Below are 20,330 nucleotides of genomic sequence, written 5' to 3'. Positions count from 1 at the left end.
CTTCTAAATATTTATTTCTATCACAGAGCAAACCTGAAGGTCTCATGATGAATGTATAACACCGCATATATGGAAAATTCCCATGATGCTTTGGATCCACCACACTTCATGCACAGCTCTCACACACACACACACACACACACACACACACACACACACACACACACACACACACACACACACAACTCTAAGCAAAAACACCACAGCTTGGGCAGTAGCCTTAGTGTATTAATAATGAATACTCTGTGAATCATTGCATGAGTAAAAAAATACAAATGGAATACAAATGGAAGAAGATGTTTAAATCACAGACATGTATAGTCAGCTGAGCCTTCAGATAAACACAAGTTTATACGTACAGTACCGCAGGAGAGATGTTTTTATGCCGTTAAAAAAAGCTATTAAATCGGGGAACATTCCTCTGGTGCATGTTTACAAATATCGAATCGTTCAAAATCCAGGTTTTGTAGATGAGAGCCTACATCTGCATCTGGCAAACCCTACTTTCCCTTTCTATTAGACACAGCAGGAATAAAAAACAAAACACCCTGACAGTCCACCAAAAACTGCATTATCTGGAAAAACATGTTAGTATTTTAAAACAGTTAACTTATCTGTTTTTTTTCTCTACATTCGACCAAAATCAAGGCATTTCACTTGTTCATTTGCACATCTAGTTTTACACTCGCCTTGATAATGAGCTACTGCTGGAGTCATAATGCATACATCCTATACATTATTTATGTCAGACACACCGATACAAACGTAACATAAAAACCTCCCGTTTTGGATGTCAAAGAGTTAATCGGGCGGTTATCAAAGAATAACTGGGCCGGGGCGCTGTACAGTAAATCTCTGAACAGAGTAACCCTTGGATTTTTATACACATAACCAACTGTACAAATCATACAATAACACTCTGGAAAATTAGGCTTTTTTTTTTTTGAATCATAGTATTTTATCAATGCTTTTCTATACACGTACTCTGTTTATCTCTAAAACAGCCCTCCCCTTTTCATGTCGGCTTACACATCGTTTATGAGCTGAATTAGCAGCTGTGTTAAGCATAAACACACATTCACAGTCCAAATGAAAAACTGTTGCGATCTTTAACGCTAGAAATTCAAGATGCCCCTCAAATCGTAAAATTTATTGCAGCTCTTTACGTCTGGCCTGGAGATACTCTGATAAGCTTCTTTGAGGCCATTTTTAATGGAGTGGAGAATAAAGTTGAACACTGACTGCATTCTGAAACGTGAATCATACAATCTGATATAAACTATGGAGGACTATAAGTGCCAAAATAAAAAAAAAGTAAGAATACATTTAAATAAATAAATTTAAATTTTATTTATTTTACATTTTTTCCCTTTGCAACCTAATCCCCCTTCTATTTATTTCTGTATATTTCCCTTCTTTTATATTTATTTCTACAATTGCCTCAGTTAAAGTGGGATCAGCTTTTTGTCAATTGGTTAATAAATGCCAGTCTGACAACAGAAAAAACTGCCTAGGGAGATCATTGAAGAACTGAAGATGCTATATCAGCCTGTCACATTTTATAAATTAACCTTTGCTTATATTAATTTTAATATAATTTTAATTGTATTTCATCTATATACATTTTGTCATTTATGCGCTTATTTTTATTTTGGCACTTTCAGTCCTCCATACAGGATAAATACATTCCTTTAAACCTGAATGCAGAGGCAGAGGATGTCGTATTCCTTTTACCTTACCGTCACTTGTAAAGCGTAATGAGAAGACTTTGCCTTTTTTTTTTTGGTTAAATCGTTCAAGCAGATTGCATGTGGCTGTGTGATTCACAGTTTACACTCCTGATACACACACAGACACCTTTTAGAACCTCATCTGGCTCTACGAGTGCAACATCTGGCAACATGTCCATCAGTCCCGCTGGCCTGTGTGGACGCGCAATGACACTATGAGGGTAAAGTGACAAACTCACACACACAAACATATACTCTAACACACTCTGACGCACAGGCTTTATGCCACACCACATTTCGGTTATGACACTGCTCTTCTGGAGGTGCTGTAACTCAAGCTTGTGCCGCCGCTCTTGTGCGAGATCTTGAGTGTCGTGGCAACCGTCAGGCTTGGTGTCATGGCAACAGGGAAGCTGGATGTGGCTGCCGCTGCGAAACCGACTGTCGCGGCGACGGATGGGGGCGGCTCGTTCGGGCATCCGTGCTGGAGCAAGATGTCGACACACTCTTGGCTGCCAGCGCTGTGAGCCAGAGCCAACGCTGTCTGGCCTTGAGCATCCCGATACCGAACATCGCAGCCATACTGCAGGCGGGAAAAGAGAAGAAAGCAAAGTGGATTAGATTATGTAATAATCCCATCCTCCACACTTCAAGGAAGTTTTAGAATGTGTAGGAAAAAAGTTAAGCCTGAACAGGATTGCTCTAAATGATGTCAGAAAGGTGCGATTAAGAGAGCTTTTGTACCTTTCAGACATTTAGATCACCTTCAGTTGTCTGCTGAGTCATCTATTTAGACCACTTTTGTTCTTTGCTGAGTGAACGACTCAGAGGAGGTAATTTTACCATTTTTGCACAGCTCTACAAAATGGTTTGCTGTGATGAAGAAATTTATAATCATTACTTAACCAAGTACCTCCACTGCAGCAACATCCCTATATATTTTTGAGAATACCTGCTTCGTAGCTGGACCAGTGTAAGATAAAAAAAAGAGAGACAAAGGGAAACAAACCCAAATTAGAAGCTGCGTCATCACCACATCAGCCTGCTGACAGGCAGCGTGCAGGGGGGAAGCGGGCAGCCGCAGAGCTAAGAGCGACCGGGAGGAGCGTGCCAGGCTGAGAGGGGCATTAATGTCCTCCTTAGTGCAGTGGGCCAAAAGTAGCAGCAGCTTGGGGAGATTGTGCTCCATCACTGCCAACAGAAGACGGCCAGATAGAGTGATGTCTGGGCCCTCGCTCGTAGGAGGAGGCAACGGCGCCACAAACAGTTTCTGCTCGTATTTGGCTCTTATCCACGATTCCCGCTCCTCTCTAGACAAGGACAGAGAAACAAGTGAGTCATCAGCATTTACAGCTGACAGATGACAGCACTGGACTTTCCAGTGGACTCAGAGAAAGAGCTGCACAGCTCATGTGTCCATACTGTAAAAAAAGAAAACTTGTGTGTATATATATATATATATATATAAAGATGATTTGTCCTTACCGTGTAGCATCGGGTGCTGGTTTACGGTGGCCCATTGTGCGTGCCTCCCATATACTGTTGACCATGTGGTTGCCGATAGCACTGAGAACCAGCGTCAGCTCTCGTGGCAAATCATCCAGCGCCAGAGAGCGAACCCGTGACAGGTGAGTCCCCAGGTTTCTGTGGATGCCGGAACACTCGATGCATATGAGAGCGCCCAGATTCAGACTGGCCCAGGTCGGATCTTGAAGAGGGAGCGTGCACACAACAAATTAACTTCATTTGAAACTGACAGTCTACCAATTTCATTTGGCTGCGTGCCACTAAAATGCGCCCGATCGGCCATGGTGCACAACAGAAGAGTCTGAGAAATCAGCATAAAAATAAACCTCAGCATTAAATTTAATTTAGATCTGATAAGTCATCAAAATTCTTTATCTGGCCCTCAAACAATACAGAGATCATATGAAAAATGTGGTACGTGTGGGATGTGAAAAATACCACACAAAGGCACATACAGTAAAAATATTTGCATTCACACTCCATTGTCTTATCTCATAGCATGCGGATGAATGACTGTTTTCAAATATGCTAAATACCAATTTAAAAGTTAAAAGTACCCCGCTTTGAACGCTCTAAGGCACGGAAAGCTATTTTCAGACTGTCAGATGGAGGAGGGTCATACCCATTTTCCACGGTGATTGTCCACATTTGTTCTAGAGTCCGAACACAAAGAAGTTCAAGTCCGCAGCAAATTATTTTCTCCTCGCTCTATGCAGCTTCTTACACCAACAACAAAAGAGGTCTCGGCTCTGATTAAAACTTCCAAACGTGAAAGCAAACAGAGCAGTCAAATTAGGGATGAAATAGGCAAGCATGACTTACTGGGAGCGTCACAGTCCACACAGAAGTTGTTGCCCTTTGCATTGCGTATCGCCTGCAGAGCCACTGCATCACTCTGGCTGTTCCTTCGAGCCTGTGAGAGGCAAACAGTAACCAGAATAAATGAACTTGTGTGAACTCTCCTGTTTAAATCTATTTCTGCAAAGAAAAAAGTGATGAATGACCGCAGTCATTGTACTGACAGTAACAGAAAGCAAAAAAACAACAACTTAGGGTGGATCTTTAAAAAAAAATCACTGTTCTTGTTTTTTCTCAAGGAGCTTTTTATCTGCAGGAAGTCTGTAATATTTACCATTTGTCACTGGCAATAAAATGAATGAATGAAAAACTAGATTGCTGTGTGTCAGAGAGTGAATGTTTTCCTGTCGTTTCTTGCCTTGTTTTTGCTGCTTTCACACAGCTGCAGGCTGGCCAGGATCTGGTTCTCGATGGCTTGGACCCAGGAGTCCCTCTCTTCCACACTTTGTGCTTCAAAATGCCACGTCTGACCAGTGCTCGACACAATGAGGAAGTCAAAGTTATCCTCGTCTGAGACAAGAAAGACAATAACACAGAGCTCAGATTTTTTTTTTTAATGATTTCTGGATGCAGAAATTTGAGCAGTAGGTTATTAACATCACTTCAGGATCACAGTTGTGCATAAGCAAGGTTTAGTTTTATGCTGCTGATCTGCAGGATTTAATTGATTAATTGTCAATATTTTAAATTAGAAGCTTGACTCTTAATGTGATAGCCTGGCATGTGTGGAGGCAGCGCAGCTGATTTATATTACCTGTCTTGCTTACGTTTCTTAAGCTACCAAAGCTTTTGAGTTTCCACATTTTGCGCTTAGCTGCATAAGAGAAGAGAGAAAATATCAGCGAAAAACACAAAGTCTTCGTCATGTGTAGTAAAGCTACAAATATCATTAGAAACATCCCGATCGGTGCCTATGAAAACATATTTGAAGCTTGTAATCATTTACCATCTGCTTGGCCGGCGGTGGCATCTCCTTTCTGATTCATGCTCTTCTTTCTGCGATGCTTTTTTCTGTCCGTGACAGGGGAGGCAGAACCTACGTCTTTGGTAGAGGAAGAGCTCGAGACGCCCTCAACTGCAGAGTCTTGTAACGAGCAGACAGGATAACAAACGTAAAATTACTACAACCCTGTTTCCGAAAAAGCAGGACACTGTATGACTTATACACAGAATGCAATCATTCACAAATTGGTGGAAATAGTAAAAAAAAAAAAATCAAATGCTGAAACTGAGAGATTTTAAGGTTTTTCTATGTTGTTTTTTTTTAATAGGTGCTCGTTTTAAATTTGATATCAGCAACACCTTTTTAAAAGGTTGGTGCAGGGACATGTTTACCACTGTGTTGCATCAACTCTGGGCTTATGAGAACTAAGTGAAACAAATATTGTTGTTGTTCTAAAAGAGAAATATTTTCCCATCCTAGCTCAAAATACTATTTCAGCTGCTCAATATTTCAGGGCCTCATTTGTCATGTTTTTCTTTTCATATTGTTAAATTCGTTTTCAATACTGAGCTCTTTTGCTGTGGAGCCACACAGCTGCAGATGGTGAGGAATGTTTTGTCATGCTGAAAAAAAAGCAAGACATTTCCCGAAAATGACATCATCTGCATGGGAACAAACCCTTTGTATGTCTTTCAGGCCAAATGCACAAATATCGTGCCACGCCTTTATGGATGCTGGCTTCTGGACTGTATGCTGATACCAAGCTGGATGGTCCCTCTTCTCTGTAGCTGGGAGGATGCGGTAACCATGCCACCCAAAAATAATTTCAAATTGTGACTGGATGGTCCACAGAATAGTTTCCTACTTTTTCTCAGTCTAGCCTAAATGAGCTTGTGGCCTGAAAAGGTGACAGCCTTCCTAATTTTTTTAAAGAATGTTTTTCTTTCTCTGCAAAGTAAAGATTTTTCTTGCATTTGTGGAGGCGACGTTAATGACAGTGTGCTGTGAAGTGTTGCTGAACCCATGCAGTGAGGGCTCAAAGATCACAGCCATACTGTCTTTGTAGTTTTGAAACATTTTTAATAACATTTTGTTTTTGTTACATTTCAGAAATTTCACTGTCTTACATGTTTTTAGTCCCATACTCACCAATGCTTTGAGCGTGGTTAGATAGTGTGGAAGGACATCGCTGCACACCTCTGTTACCCCTCAGGAACAGGGCACCACCCAGCCCCTCCATCTCCTCAACTTGCAGGAGACTGCTTGCACTCATTGGGACTACAGGAAGGGTAGCAACCATATAAACAACCACATACTTAATAATAAAGCAATTTAGTCAAACACTAAATGTGAAAACAAACAGTGACACTTTCTGACACTTGCATGCGTTACTGATTTAGTTTCCCCACACACTCTTAAAGCACTTGCAAAATTCCTTATGATGCTGTTTTGTAGTCTTGTAGAGGTTTCACAGCCTGCTGCAATTTCCCCCCGTTTGCACAAATGCTTGACCCCTCCATTTACAATTGTCTTAAAATACCAAGAACAATACGTACAAAGCAGTTCTGCAGCCTTCTTTTCTACATATCTACATTTTTTTTTATCACTGTCTCTAATAGAAAAAGGTCATCAGGTAAAATATTTCATCTTATCAGCTCCACAGAGAAAAGTACCAGCATGGAGATTTACAATCTTGAGCTTCTTAGATTAGCCAGACCAAAATCTGTTCAATATCACAGTAACTTTAGATGACATAATTAATTTACATGAGGTTTATTTATATATATATAAGGTTTAGCTATTGTGAGACATCTAAAGATTTTTCCCTCTTTTGTGTACCATAGAGAACATCTTTACCCTCAGTTCCTTGAACGTCTTTGACCCGTCCGTTAAGCCCAGCTGGGGGGGCGCAGGCAGGGATGGCGCGAGGCGGCCGCTTTCCCGGCACCTTCACTGTCACTCGCAGCAGGTCCATCTCTTTCCCGGGGGCATTCAGCATGTAGTCCTGCCAAACCAGACATCAGCCATTACCATCAAACATCAGTCGTGCTTTCAGCAGCATAATGCTCTGGAGCGCTCTGTTAACACGCCGACTCACATTGACACTGGAGTGATAGGACAGTATGCCATCATTGGACAATGTCACATACTTCTTCTTCCACTCTTTGTTGAGCGAGTTCCCACTGCGCTTCAGCAAGATGCCCTTACAGAGGCGACAACACAGAAGACTGTCAATTTATTGCTAATGTCTCAAGTGTTCATTTCACATATTACGGCAGCATAATGAAAGCTGGCTGCCAAAAACACCCACTAACTATTCATCAGGGCAGAATGGGAGCTCACAGCACTTCATCACGCCACACGATGAAATTGGCTTCACACGTCTGAAGTGACTGCTGGTGAGATGTCCTCTGCTGAGGGTCATCTGATACATCATATTTGTTTCTGTATCAAGTGCAAATCGGTGCCCTACCTGTTTGATGGGAATGGAGCGCCCGCTGCCCAGATCGCCCTTAAAGTCTGCGCTCCTTCTGTTTGAGTCGCTGCCTCTCCGGCCCTAAAGGAAGGGAAGGATGGACAATAACTGCATCAGGCAGGAATGGGCAGCTTACTGCTGATTTTAATTTATATTTCCCAGAGTTTCTGCTGGAAAGTTTCTGCTGGCTGTAAAAGCTGGCTTATAAGTGTGTATTTAAAGCAACTGGTTCAGAATAATTGTCTGTAGCTTTACATGAAGCTGCATTAATCTGTATTTTTATGCAAGTGTCTAATCAAATGCTTACAGCTCTGGTCACTTATAGCAATAAACGCAGAGAGAATTACCACCCTAATTCTGTAGTTTTCCTCATCTGTGTGGCGTCTGTAAGACCACTGTTTAGCTTTTCTGACCCACAGCTTTACTCTTCTGTTCACTATAATCAACTTCAGCCTCAGACACAGGAGGCTGCTGTTCTGATAATCCTCTGAATAAACTGCCTGCCCAGTGTAAAAAAACACTGACAAAATGAGTGAAGGATTTCTATATATGTGGTGCATTTAGCAGCTTAAAAGCCAGTATGATCCATGTGATTAAACATAAGCATTAATTATTAGATTCAAATGTTGAGTCAGCCAGATGAGTAGGTCTCCAAGGTGATGCAAACATTTGTTAATGCAGGTTTTTAATGACATTTCAGATTGTTTTTCCCATAAGGCTGAATTTTCACAGCATTCAACAAAACCCCAAGTGAATATAATATTATAATTACATTATAGACATAATAGACATTACAAATATGTAATGTTTGTAATGGATATTACAGTGCATGTGTTAGAGTCTGGTGGAGGCAGACTGTATATATTGTGAAGAGTGGACCCAAAATGCAGACTCCAAGGAACAGGGAACAAAACTTGAATGTTAACAAAAAGCAAGTCATTTAATATGGCTGGTAAAAAAGGTACAAACAAAGGGCAAGGCATACTAAAGTAAAACTAACATTAACCTAAACTGGGAGAACTAAACAAACAACAAGAAAAACCTAGACATGAAACTTGGAAGCATGGCGTGGACAACAGACGACCTGACAATGACACACTGAAAACAGAGGACTTAAATACACAGGAGGTGATTAGGGCAAGTGGGAACACATGGAGGAACAGCTGACTGACATGAGCCTAATGACAGGACAATGAACAAAGAACACACGACTCCTTCAAAATAAAACAGGAAACATGAGACAGACATGATAATACAAACTTGATAACATAAGACACGCATGAAACAAAGGGTGAGGGAAATTTAAATACAGGGGAAGAAAACACAAGGAGTCTAATAACCAAATGAACTTCGCTAATCTAATGAACTTAAACATAAACAACATCCAAATAAACTAAAACTTAAAACGCCGGGTCAACAGACCCAGGAACATGACAACATGTCTCTGCCAGTGTATTGTCTTTGACTGTTAGCCCCACCTATCTCTATATTACTCTGCTCTATATTATTGCAATGATGTGGAAAAGTGTTCAGCCATCCCTCATGTCTCTATATTTCAAAATAAAGGGTGGAAAATGAGAAAAAGATGCAGTGATATACAAACATAAATGGAAATATGGTATGGCATGATATGTATTCTTTAGCACAGTTTAAACTCTCTTAGGCAAGTTTTCTTCTAATTTCTATAAGTAGTCTTCAGGAATAGTTCTCCAGGCTTCTTGACGGACATTAAAAGCTCCCCGTTGGATGTTGGCTGCCTTTTGTTTTGTTGTCTGTCAGTTTGAGCTCACGCTACTTTAATAATGTTCAGGTCCGGGCTCTGAATGATAGTGATCCATTGTGTGTTTGGGATCATTACTTTTTTGAAACAGCCTGTTACTAACAAAGTGGCTAAAGATAAGTTTAAAATATATACTAAGAAAGTGTCAAAAAACAAACAAAAAAGACATTTCTCTGAAAATCCCTTGAGAAAAACTTCAGAAACCCTGGAGAACTATTACTCAAAGCAACTGCTACAAAGCCTGGCTTCTTGGAAGAAAAATATAAGGAAATGAGGAATGGCTCAAGACTTTTGCCCAGTACTTATCTAAAGCATGCAACAAACTTTCAGCATCATCAAAATTATATTTTGAACCACTAAGATTTTCTAATGTGACCGAGCCGATGTCAAGTAATAATTTGCTGCATAGTTACCTGAATTTCTTAATTCCACAAACAGAAAAACGAAGAAGTCAGTGCTTCAGCTTTGATGAGGAAAACAATTTTACTGGAATTATTTTGCATCACTGGACGCAGCTTGTGCCTACAGTTAGCTGATAATTTAGCACGCTGTAGTTAATGTAGGGTCACTTCAGCTTAATTAGCTGTCTGTATTATATAACTTAAGACCACAAGTATGTTCCTGCATTGGGTTTGGTTTGTCCTGTCAAGTGTTTACAGCTCATTTTCTAAACATGGAAACCTACTGAAGGGTTGGCTTGGAGTAAGAAAAAAAGTGGAGGAAAGAAGATTGACAGTAAAAATGCAAAAGGGTCTCTAAGCATGATTGGAGCTTGCACTGAGTAAAGTTTACCGCAAATCTCGTGGTGCGTCTTCGGACGCTACGGACCAAGACAGGTGTAGTACCGTCCTGCTTCTCCCCTCTCAGTGTTCTGCCAATCTCTTTGTGACTGATCACAGGAGTGGAGGGAAGTGAGGACGAGTAGTCGCTGCTCTGCCCACCGTTACTCGCCTAAAGAGAGGGAGATAGAGGGAAAAAAACAGGAACAGGAGGAGGACGGAGGAGATGAAGTGATAATTGAGCAGAAGGAGCAAATAGCTAAGCCTGATACAACAGCATGCACACTTTAAAAATAGCCTGACAGCAAAATGAAATACAGAAAATAGAGTAACAAAAGCTGCTTCTTATGGACAACAGGCAAGGTGCTGGTTTTACCTGTCCTGGAAAGACACCGGAGACTGGGGTGGAGCCTCCAGAGTGGCTGGGAGAATTGGGAAGAGATTTACAAGAAGCCAGTAGGGCAGCTTGTTTCTTAGCTGCCATGATCTTCTGAGCAGCTGTGGCAAAAAAACAAAACAAAACCCAGAAGTTAAATTAAAAAAATGAAACATTAGTCCCCAATAAAATTCATATTTGTCCATCCTCTACAGCACCACACACCATATGGTTCTGGATATGACAGACGTACATACCATCCGTGAAGACTCTGTTCACATTGAGGCCGTACGTCGCACAGGTTTCATAGTAAGTGCAGCGCCGCACGTCTGAACAGAGCTGTCTGGCCCTGGCATCATCTATCACTCTGGGGTTGGTGCTGCTGATCTTATCTGGAATAAGCAAAAATCACCCAACTACAACGAGAGTTCATTATAAAGGAAGCACAGATGCTGAGCGTGAGCATCTTACCCTGAGTGCCAACGACTATGAAAGCGATCTCAGTTACGGGCCGATGGATTGCAAGCTGGTGATAGATTTTGTAAACTTCCTGGAAGCTGGCCTCATTTTCCAAACTGAAGACCAAGATTACTGCGTCCACCCAACTTGCAAACTAACAAAAGGGAAAAATAATAGCAGTCAAAAAGTACAAGAGGGAAGAAATACTTACTCTTATTAAAAATAAGCCCTCAAACAAGTTCAGCTCGATTCTCCACCCACCTGAGGATCCGGGAGTTCTGTCTCTTCTCTGATTATCAGCAGATGGCTCTGACCATCAACTAGCACATCCTTAATATACTGGCGTCCTGGCAAATATTGGAACAAACAAATGTTTTTAAAGCTTTTACATAATAACTCATTTGATATTTACATCACTAAAATTGTGATTAAAGTGATTAAAAGAATGATCCTGGATCATCTAAATCAGAAACAGCCAGCATCCATCTGCTGGAGGAGACTCAGGTGTCGCTTGTCGGAGATCTGACTTTAATAGTGTTCAGCCTTTACCTTACATTTTAGAGTTGAGATGACTGTTGTTGTCAACTATATAAGTTAAACCAAATCAATCTGAACTGAATTCACAAAGCTCTGCTCTTAATGGGTGGAGATGTTAAACCAACCTTCTGAGTTCTCCAGTGAGAGGTAACTTCCAGTTAAATGTCTGTGGACCAGAGCAGACTTCCCACTGCACAGACCACCCAAAACACCCTGAAGAGCAGAGACAGAGAGAGAAATGATAAATTCAATATTAAATCCACAAACTGATTTGTAAAAACTATAGTCTCCTGCTTACCAGATGTAGCTCTTGCACAGTTTGGCTCATCGTCCATTCTTGACTGCTGGTGCATACAACTGAGGGCAAACGTTCAGAGCAAAAACAGAGGAAGACGGGATTCATCGGTGAAAAGTTGAGTTGAAACACAGGAACAAAAACAAACCAATATATATAACGTGATATAGGGCATAAAGCACTTGGGTATTCCTCTGCTTTGAGTCTATGTGCTATTTTGGGTGGTATTGCTCCTCACATTCATTTTTGAGGGGTTTGTGTGAGATGCAGGCAGCCCAGTGACTAACTAATCAAAACTAGCCTAAAAACAGGCCCAATATTCTAAGTTGATAGTTTTTATAGGGGTGTATGTGCTGATCTGGAGTCAGTTCGGTAGGATTTAGTATAAATACATTATTCATCCATCCCTGACCTTTATCTTACCCAAGTCAGGGTTGCATGGGGGCTGGAGCCTATCCTAGCTGTCATCGGGCAAGAGGCAGGGTACACCGTGGACAGGCTGGCAGTATGTCACACGGTTATCATGGAGAGATCATGGAGGCAACCAGTACCGCTCATATTCACGCCCATGGCTAATTTAGAGTCGTTGGTAAACCTAACATTCTGGATCGCGAGAGGAAGCCGGAGTCTCCGGCGAAAACATTTAGACTCCACGCAGAGGGAGCACTCGGCTGGCCGATGGATTCAAAGCCAAGACCTTCTTGTTGTGAGGTGATGCTAACCACTGCATTGCTGTACTGCCCCCTAAATAAATAATTTGACTTAAAATATAGATTTATATTTAAACATATTCTTGCTATTTTTATGCAAAATAGCTCTACTCAACCCTTTAACACAACCATTCAACCCTTGGTAACATTTTACAGCAGACTTAGCAACCATGAAGTTGCTTTTGATGATGAGTGAAAACCACAGTTAGTTAGCTTCATTTGAAATAAAAAAATAAAAAAATAAAATATGACTTTAATTAAGTGTCTCCAGCATTGTTACGGTCTAAAACAGTCACTGGATTCAGTTCAGAGTCAGGATAAAGCAGAAAACTATAATAATAAACCTTGAGTTTCTAAAACACACACAATGTCCCAAAAACACTTAGCAGTAGTATGATTGCTGGCCAGGTTTGGCCTAACTATCTGTGGATCCAACACAGTGAGCAGCATTAATGTTCAAGCGCCCCCATCCACCCTCTGAGCTCAAAGAGGCTGTCACTCCCCCAACTGTGAGCACCCAGAAAATTCAATCAAGTGTACAAATGTGCAAGTCTATACGAGTTAGCCAGCATGGCAGTTATCTTTACTTTACCCTAACATTGTTAAACCACCTTCTTTTCTCCCTCTTACTGTGATTAACTGGCAAAACCAACCTTAACGAGCCATTAATTCTTTTATTCACCCTCGAAGACTAAAAGAAGAAAAAGAAAAGAGATATGAGCCAGCTGGAGTGAGATAATTCATTTTATTCCCTGTGCAGTTCCCCTCATTTCATGAATTTTATAGAAGTCAGTGTCAACTGAAACAAGACCGAGTATGCCACTCGGTGCGCTGTGGTATCGAGAAGATGAAACCTGATTCAAAAGGCTTGTGATGGAAGATCGTTTGCATAAGAAAGTCAAATAACCTAAAGTGGGTTAAGATTTGAGTCAAATATAAGTCACAGTGTTTCAGAATTATTTGTAGAAACACGTATGCTCATGCAGCATTCTGCGAAATAATGTTTTGTTGAGTAATCCTCTAACACTGGACTCAAGGAACACATAGATTTACTGCACTGGAGATTTTCCTTGTATGAAAACAATCTTGAGGGCTGACTCTGGGTGTACACAGTTTGTTGAAATCAGTTTAGAGGAGGAGAGGAGACAGAAAGTAAATGTCTCTTTATGATAGCTAACTCATAATCAGCATCATTTTAAACTTGCGGCAGACGTCGGACTCTAGAGATGAGCGCACTAAATCCTCCGTCTGTTAACGTTGTTATTGTACAGAAAATGTGTTCACTTAGTTACTAGGCATCTATTTTTGTTCAAAATGTTGATGAGCCACTGTGAATTATAATCTCAATTCCCTGTTCTTAGCTGACAGGAGTGGCACCGGGTGTGTTCTTCTGCTGCTGTAGCCCATCTGCTTCAAGATTTGAGATGCTCTTCTACATACCTCGGTTATGACAGTGGCTATTTGAGTCACTATTTACCTCCCATCCTATAGTTCATTCCTGAAGGAACTGTCTGTGAAAAACTTTCATACACAACACACCTTCTTTCATTGCATTTTTAACAATATATTTGCTACATTAACCACACTTTGTGGAATGACTAGACCCTGCAAAAACAGCTGTTTGTGTTGCTTTCCTGTCACTACCTCTTAGCGATATGAACATCACCAGAACATTATGAACATTAATTCTCAGTCAACTATGATGACTGAGAATTATTAAAAACGGTCACGGTGATAAATGATGGCGAGATTATGGCCAAATGTACCTAGTACATTGGTTAACTGTCATCATAATACCAAATCCTGTTTTACTGTGTAATTCTATCACTCAGTGTAACCTACAGTCACAGGCTGAAATAATATTTTGTAGAGTGGACAAATTACATGATAAAAACTCTTTACCAGCAGCACAGACAGCAGTATTAGTGTGGGAGGTAGAGTACCAAGGCAACTGTTAAAATGTATTCTTATTCTTATTTTTGTTCCTCTGTAGCTCAGCCTTTAATTTAATTCTGAGGTCATGGATATATTTCTTTTCCAGACTCTACAGAAGTATAAATCACAAGTCACTTAATCTCAGCTGCAACATTTGTCTTGAAAGAAATGCAAGATTCAGCAGGAATATTATATAATAACCTCAACTAGTTTCAGGCTTTATACCAGTGAGATCTATCTATCTATCTATCTATCTATCTATCTATCTATCTATCTATCTATCTATCTATCTATCTATCTATCTATCTATCTACATATATACACATATATATATCCCCATGGGCTGAGGAATTGGCAGCCAAAAGAATTCTTTAAAACAAAGAGATTTTTAAAAACTTTAATTCATTTACAATTTTATTATTATCTGCAGCTTTTCTTTTACCCTTTAAATGCCTTTATGTGCTGCATTATATATAAAGCATATCTTTGTAGCGAACAGGCTCTGGATCTGGTTTTATGGCTGAATTTTCCTTTGTTTTATCTTTGACAGAAAGATGTCGGTGAATGGACATTGAAAAAGAGAGAAAAAGAGGGGCAGACAGACAGACAGAGCCACAGAGGACACATGTGCAAATATGAAGCTGAAGGAACAACACAAATCCCCATCAGCGGGGGCAAAAACAATGCGATAGTGCTTACAGATGTACAGTGATGAGGAAACTGTCTCACCAGAGACAATGACACAGACATTTCTTGCACACGCACACACGCGCGCGCACTCTCTGAAGCTGGCAGGTCACGCTGAGCTGGGTGGAGCGAGCTGCAGCGTCGTCCTGGTTCCACGGGGACACAGATACTAACTTTAAACCGACTCCACTCTCCCTCGTCCCCATCTTTGGGCAATCCCCCCCACCTGCACCCACACTCCCCTCCATCAAGAGCGTCACACCACAGACCAAATAGCACCTCTCGCGGCTTGCTGTTGCCATGGCAACTCCATTTTCCAGAAGCCTCCATCCAAGCCTGGGTCTCTATACGATAAACGGTCTCTCATGGATACAGCGACGTGTGTGAGGGGCATGGAGACGTGATGTCCACCTGAAAACACGAAACTGCGCGCGTCTCTCACGTTCTGCCGGTGTTGGCCAATATTTTCTGCATCAAAATCACCGAGTTTGTCCGCCAGCAGAACGCTGACATTTTAAGCTGCAATTACAGACTCATCATGACACAACATAACGCTGACAAATGAATGGACTGCATTTGAAGGCTGATTAACTCCACGCACAGAGCAGGAAGTGGCGGGGACCCGCTCCCCTCGCTCCGCCGATGAACACAGCTCTGTGTATCCCAAACCTTAATTATTCATGTCCCACTTACTCCCGACAAATTATTCAGGGCTTACTCCAAATCCTACACACCCTGTCAAAGATTTTTTTTAAAGAAAGAAAAAAAATGAAAAATTGATAGAGTTGCATCATGAACACTGAACACATTTCTGTTTGTTTGATATCCCAAACATAGAGTCAAAGCACTCAAGACACATGACAGCATTTTCACATGAAAAAACCCCATCTTTGCTATTTACTGCTGTGATGGCCTCAGCTTTACCAAAGAGGAACAGCTTGTACACATTTGAAACACTCTTACTTTAAAAATCTCTTTGAATCTCTTCCCCTTCTCTCAGAAAGTTTGCTGTAATTTCCCCCCTCTTGCCATAGGTTTATAAATTCACAGTGACCTGATATTCTAATCACCTCTCCATCAGATATCCTGCAGGCCTACATCAGATCCAGCTTCTATTTTTAACTAAGGTATTAACTTGACATTTACTTTTTACACTGCAAATCTAATGATTACCAACAAGCTTGTTTTCATCATCTATTACCATCTTAAATAGATGATTGGTCAATAAAACAAGGTGATATATTTAAATTGCTTCTAAGGTCCAAAACCGCTAAACACAAAGAGAACAGCGAATAAAAATGTGAAATGGTTGCAATAACTATCAAAATTGTTCATTTTTACCAGTTTTTGGACAGCAAGTTTTCTATTAGCAGCACAAATTCATTACTGTAGCTAAGCTGTGTTTTTCCCACTTGTGCCGTGAAAGAGTAATTGAATATTGAAAGGACATATACCACTTAACCTTAAAAACAAATACTCTTCATCCATAGAAAAACACTCAGGTATTTATTTTCTATGTCCAGATACAAAAACATCATTATTTGCTTTTCGTTGTAATTCTTATAAATTCTCAAAGGTATGCTATTTCCTCAGATGTTATTATGATTGCTTCTTCTTCTTCTTCTTCTTCTTCTTCTTCTAGCTACTCCCTTTAGAGGTCGCCACAGCGAATAATCTGCTTCATCTCCGTACCCCTAGCATCCTCCTCTGTCACACCAACCCTATGCATGTCCTCCCTTCACTGCATCCACAAATCTTCTCTGTGATCTTATTCTTTTCCTCATGCTCCTAGCAGCTCCGTATTCAACATCCTTTGTGCAGTGCACTATCCACTATCCCTCCTCTGCACATGTCAAAACCATCTCAGCCTTCCTCTCTAACTTTGTCTCCAAACTGCTCAACCTGAGCTGCCCCTCTGATGCACTCATTTCTAATCTTATCTCCCATGATCACCTCATATGTTTATGACTACATATTTATTATTATTCCACCCTAAAACTAATCTCAAATACACCAAGAGCCCACGAATAAGTGGAATTGTTTCATCTGATCTCACTAAATAGGAAAAGTTACCTATTAGCTTTAAGTAACTGGAACATTTCTAGCCCTTCGGGTGTTACCTACCATGCAATACAACAATAGTGACAAAGCTCACTTGTAAAGGTACCACATGTTCATGTTAGCTTTTTATTTTATTTTATTTTATTTACACAAGTCTTCTATTTCCCCAGAGAAACGTGCAAAGGAAACAATTACAGAAGATGTTTCACACAAATCGTTAAGCCAAACTAAAGTAATGATAATGCATTTTTTTCCACTATACTTGTGTCTGCGTGGAACTTTCACCAAGTGCTTCACATAAATTAAACGTGTGAATAAATAAGCGAGCGCATTCGAGCATAACTAAGAAGTTTTGTTTTGTTGAGGGGTTTAGCTCCACACAAACTCCAGAGAAGGCAATATACATGGGTAATAAATACGGGACCCTACTTAATTACACAGAATAAACTAATCATCTTAATTGGCTAATTTTTTTCCTCCCGAGGGACTGCTGTTGGGTGAAACAAAATATATCTGAAATGATTTTTTTTCGTTGCCACTTTTACACCAGAGATCTCATTCATATTGTTCGCCATGTACAACAAACTCTGATTCTTAAGCACGTGTTAATTTAGGTCTGGGTCTGTCAAAAGAGTCCAGAAGAGTGAGACTGTCAAATAAAGGGGTGCTGGTGTGCTACTGTTTACAGCATAGGTGTCAAACTCTGGCCCCAGACTAATTACATTTGGCCCGTGAAGCCATACCAAATTACTATCAGAGCTGGCCTACTGGTATTATACAGCTAATATATATATTGTTTAGTATTAAGCTTTGCTTGCTCCATATTCAGTTTTTCAGCAAAACTTGTTTGAGTCCATAAGAAAAGATTCATTCTTATATCTGGAGGAATAAATATATTTCAATAAATATTAACGTTAGCCTGCGACTTTGTTCCAGTTTTGAATTTTGGCTCATTGTGTATTTGAGTTTGACACCCCTGGTTTACAGCCTTCATTTGCATTTGTATGAAGAGATAGTAGATTCATGAGGTTGCCTTACCTTCCTCCTCACTCGAACCTCTCTCCACAGGTGGATACAGCGGAGGTGGAGTGTTGACGCCGGCTGGCACGCCTGCACTTTTGGTAAAAATCCCACTAATGAACTTGAGCATCTTACGATCACGAGGGGGAGGAGGAGGAGCACGGTGGATTGTTCCTCCCTGTCCCTCCTTTCCCTTCTTCAGGTCCTCGGAGAGGCAATGTAGGTCGCTGTTGTCCAGGGTACGACTTGTGGGCTTTCTCTGAGCCCTGGACATGTCGGTAGCGGATAAGGAAACGGAAACTGTCTTAAATCTCTCCCCCTGAGGGCTGTCCCGGGTCATTATGCCTGAATATCCTCCACTGACGGGAGCTCCGGGACGGATGAGCGCCCCCCTGCCATCGCTGTCGGCCCAGGACGCCCTATAAGGCCCCATGGTTGTAGCTGCTGTTAAGGGGGACTGGTCCCCAAAGCGGTTATCCCTTCTGTCCAAAGTCTTTGCAGAGTGATACAAGGTTGTTGTGTTGGTCTCTCTGAACTCCCTCCATGCAGAGTTACCTCCTGCGTGGGATCTCATCAAGACTTCAGGACGTGGGCTGACCTGTGATGGGACAGAAAACGGGAGGCTGCAACGTGAACGACCGCTCAAGTCCGCTCCATTTTCGCCCTTTAAGAAGAGCATGGGGGGCTCCCGGTAGAGCTCAGTCTTAGGGCGCAAGGCATCTGAGCGAGGTCCCTCTCTGCGCGCAGTTCCCTCTGTGGTAGTTCCTCCGTATACTTTAACCATTTGCTTGACAGGTGGGTGTTCAAAAGAAGCGTCTTTGCTCTTACCAACCGATACAGTGTCTTTTTGGTGTCCATCCCTCCTCTCAGGCTTCCCTCTGTTCTCACTAGGGCTGCCATACTTGACCCGCACCTGTTCCACTTCCTCTTTTACTTCTGTGTTTTCTTTTTCTGCCACTTCCAAACACACAGGTTCTTCCTCCCTGTCAGGAGTAATGTTCAGCTCCTCCTTCTCCTCCTCTTCCTCCTTCTTAGGGCTCCCTTCCCCCTCTGGAAGAGCCTCCGTCTGGCTTCCTGCTACATCCTCTGGCAAAGCCTCAACCTTCACCAGAGTGAGGGATATGAGGTAGGTGGTGCGTCTCTGTGGGTTGGCCGCTTTGCTCATTGGGACAGCAGACCTCAGTGCAGTGACACCTGCTCTCTGACCTCAAAAGACCTGCACACCTCGGTCATGGCAACCAGGATGAGACTGAAGACCAGAAGAAAAAACAAAATCAAATACAGATCTGATCAAATGATGTGTGGCAGATTTTGGCTGATGTCGGGCTAATGCACTTGACAGTAGTCCAAGTTTGCTCTTAAAACCTTAATAAAAACAGGAAGTCAGTAATAAAAAATCGAGGAACACTTGAATTGCAAATTTATGGAATATATTCAGAAGGCTGACCCACTGGTGAAACAAGTCTAGACTGTTTTTTTTTTAAATGCCTCCATTAATCCTCTTCAATGCACACCACTACTACTGGTCTCTACCACTGATTCATTCATAATCCTTCTCCCTCTCTGCCTTGCTTTCCTTCTTAAATTCATTTATTCAGAGCAAATCTGACACAGAGACACATGGATGAATCTAAATAAGGTATATCTTTCCACAGAGTAGGTGTCCCTGCCTCAGATTTCAGCCTGGAATTATGCAACAGTCTATACATTCATGACTGATCCATTTCTTGAATAGGGCTAATATTAATACTAGCTGTATAATGCCACCCTACTACAATATTTGTCTCGGCTTTTGCTCATATCATACCTTCTTTTTTTTCTCTCCCCACTGAAGAGTATCCATTCACGGCTTCGTGCACATTTGATCTGACGAAGAAATCATCCTGCCGCCGGATTACCATTCATATCAAATGGCACATCAAACAAGGCTGACAGAAAAGAGCTCCAACTGAAGATGAAAACAGGTGAAAGGGGAACAACAAAATGGAAATCATTCCCTTGTCACGAAGCGTCTGGCAGCTGGAGCCTCCGATCGACAATGTCATGCATAAAATTATGTATGCACAGTGCGAGGGTCACTGAGAGATGCTGAAAAAACATCTGTTGTTATGTCTCGAGAAAAGCTAAAAAAAAAAAAAAAAAAAAAAAAAAAAAAAA

At 41.2% G+C, this 20,330-nt stretch overlaps 1 protein-coding gene across 1 annotated transcript; it reads right to left on the bottom strand.

Moving 5' to 3' along the window:
• Positions 1–1,609: 1,609 nt before the first annotated feature.
• Positions 1,610–20,316, bottom strand: LOC102211415 (arf-GAP with GTPase, ANK repeat and PH domain-containing protein 1-like). The gene is made up of 20 exons (XM_005739542.1): positions 19,981–20,316; positions 18,192–19,422; positions 11,764–11,822; positions 11,591–11,678; positions 11,190–11,275; positions 10,941–11,082; positions 10,727–10,861; positions 10,470–10,591; positions 10,107–10,265; positions 7,532–7,615; positions 7,157–7,261; positions 6,916–7,063; positions 6,208–6,336; positions 5,062–5,199; positions 4,870–4,929; positions 4,474–4,625; positions 4,080–4,170; positions 3,216–3,438; positions 2,740–3,040; positions 1,610–2,313 (listed from the first exon to the last, which is right to left on the bottom strand). The coding sequence occupies exons 2-20, from the start codon at positions 19,336–19,338 to the stop codon at positions 2,032–2,034; spliced, it is 3,651 nt and encodes a 1,216-aa protein (XP_005739599.1). The 5' UTR covers positions 19,339–19,422; positions 19,981–20,316; the 3' UTR covers positions 1,610–2,031.
• Between the last annotated feature and the right edge of the window lie 14 nt (positions 20,317–20,330).

The sequence above is a fragment of the Pundamilia nyererei genome, unplaced genomic scaffold, assembly GCF_000239375.1.
Source record: "Pundamilia nyererei isolate P.nyererei 1_Seehausen unplaced genomic scaffold, PunNye1.0 scaffold00092, whole genome shotgun sequence".
In the NCBI taxonomy this organism is placed as follows: Eukaryota; Metazoa; Chordata; class Actinopteri; order Cichliformes; family Cichlidae; genus Pundamilia; species Pundamilia nyererei.
This window is presented reverse-complemented; position numbering and strand designations above follow the sequence as displayed.

What these genes read in the sequence shown, in the direction of transcription:
- LOC102211415 (XM_005739542.1), bottom strand. Translation starts at nt 19,338, where the DNA reads ATGAGCAAAGCGGCCAACCCACAGAGACGCACCACCTACCTCATATCC. An exon ending in GACGCACCACGAGATTTGCG is followed by an intron (nt 7,616 to 10,106) that starts GTAAACTTTACT and finishes CCCTTCCTTTAG; the next exon opens with GGCCGGAGAGGCAGCGACTC. An exon ending in GCTCCATTCCCATCAAACAG is followed by an intron (nt 7,262 to 7,531) that starts GTAGGGCACCGA and finishes CGCCTCTGTAAG; the next exon opens with GGCATCTTGCTGAAGCGCAG.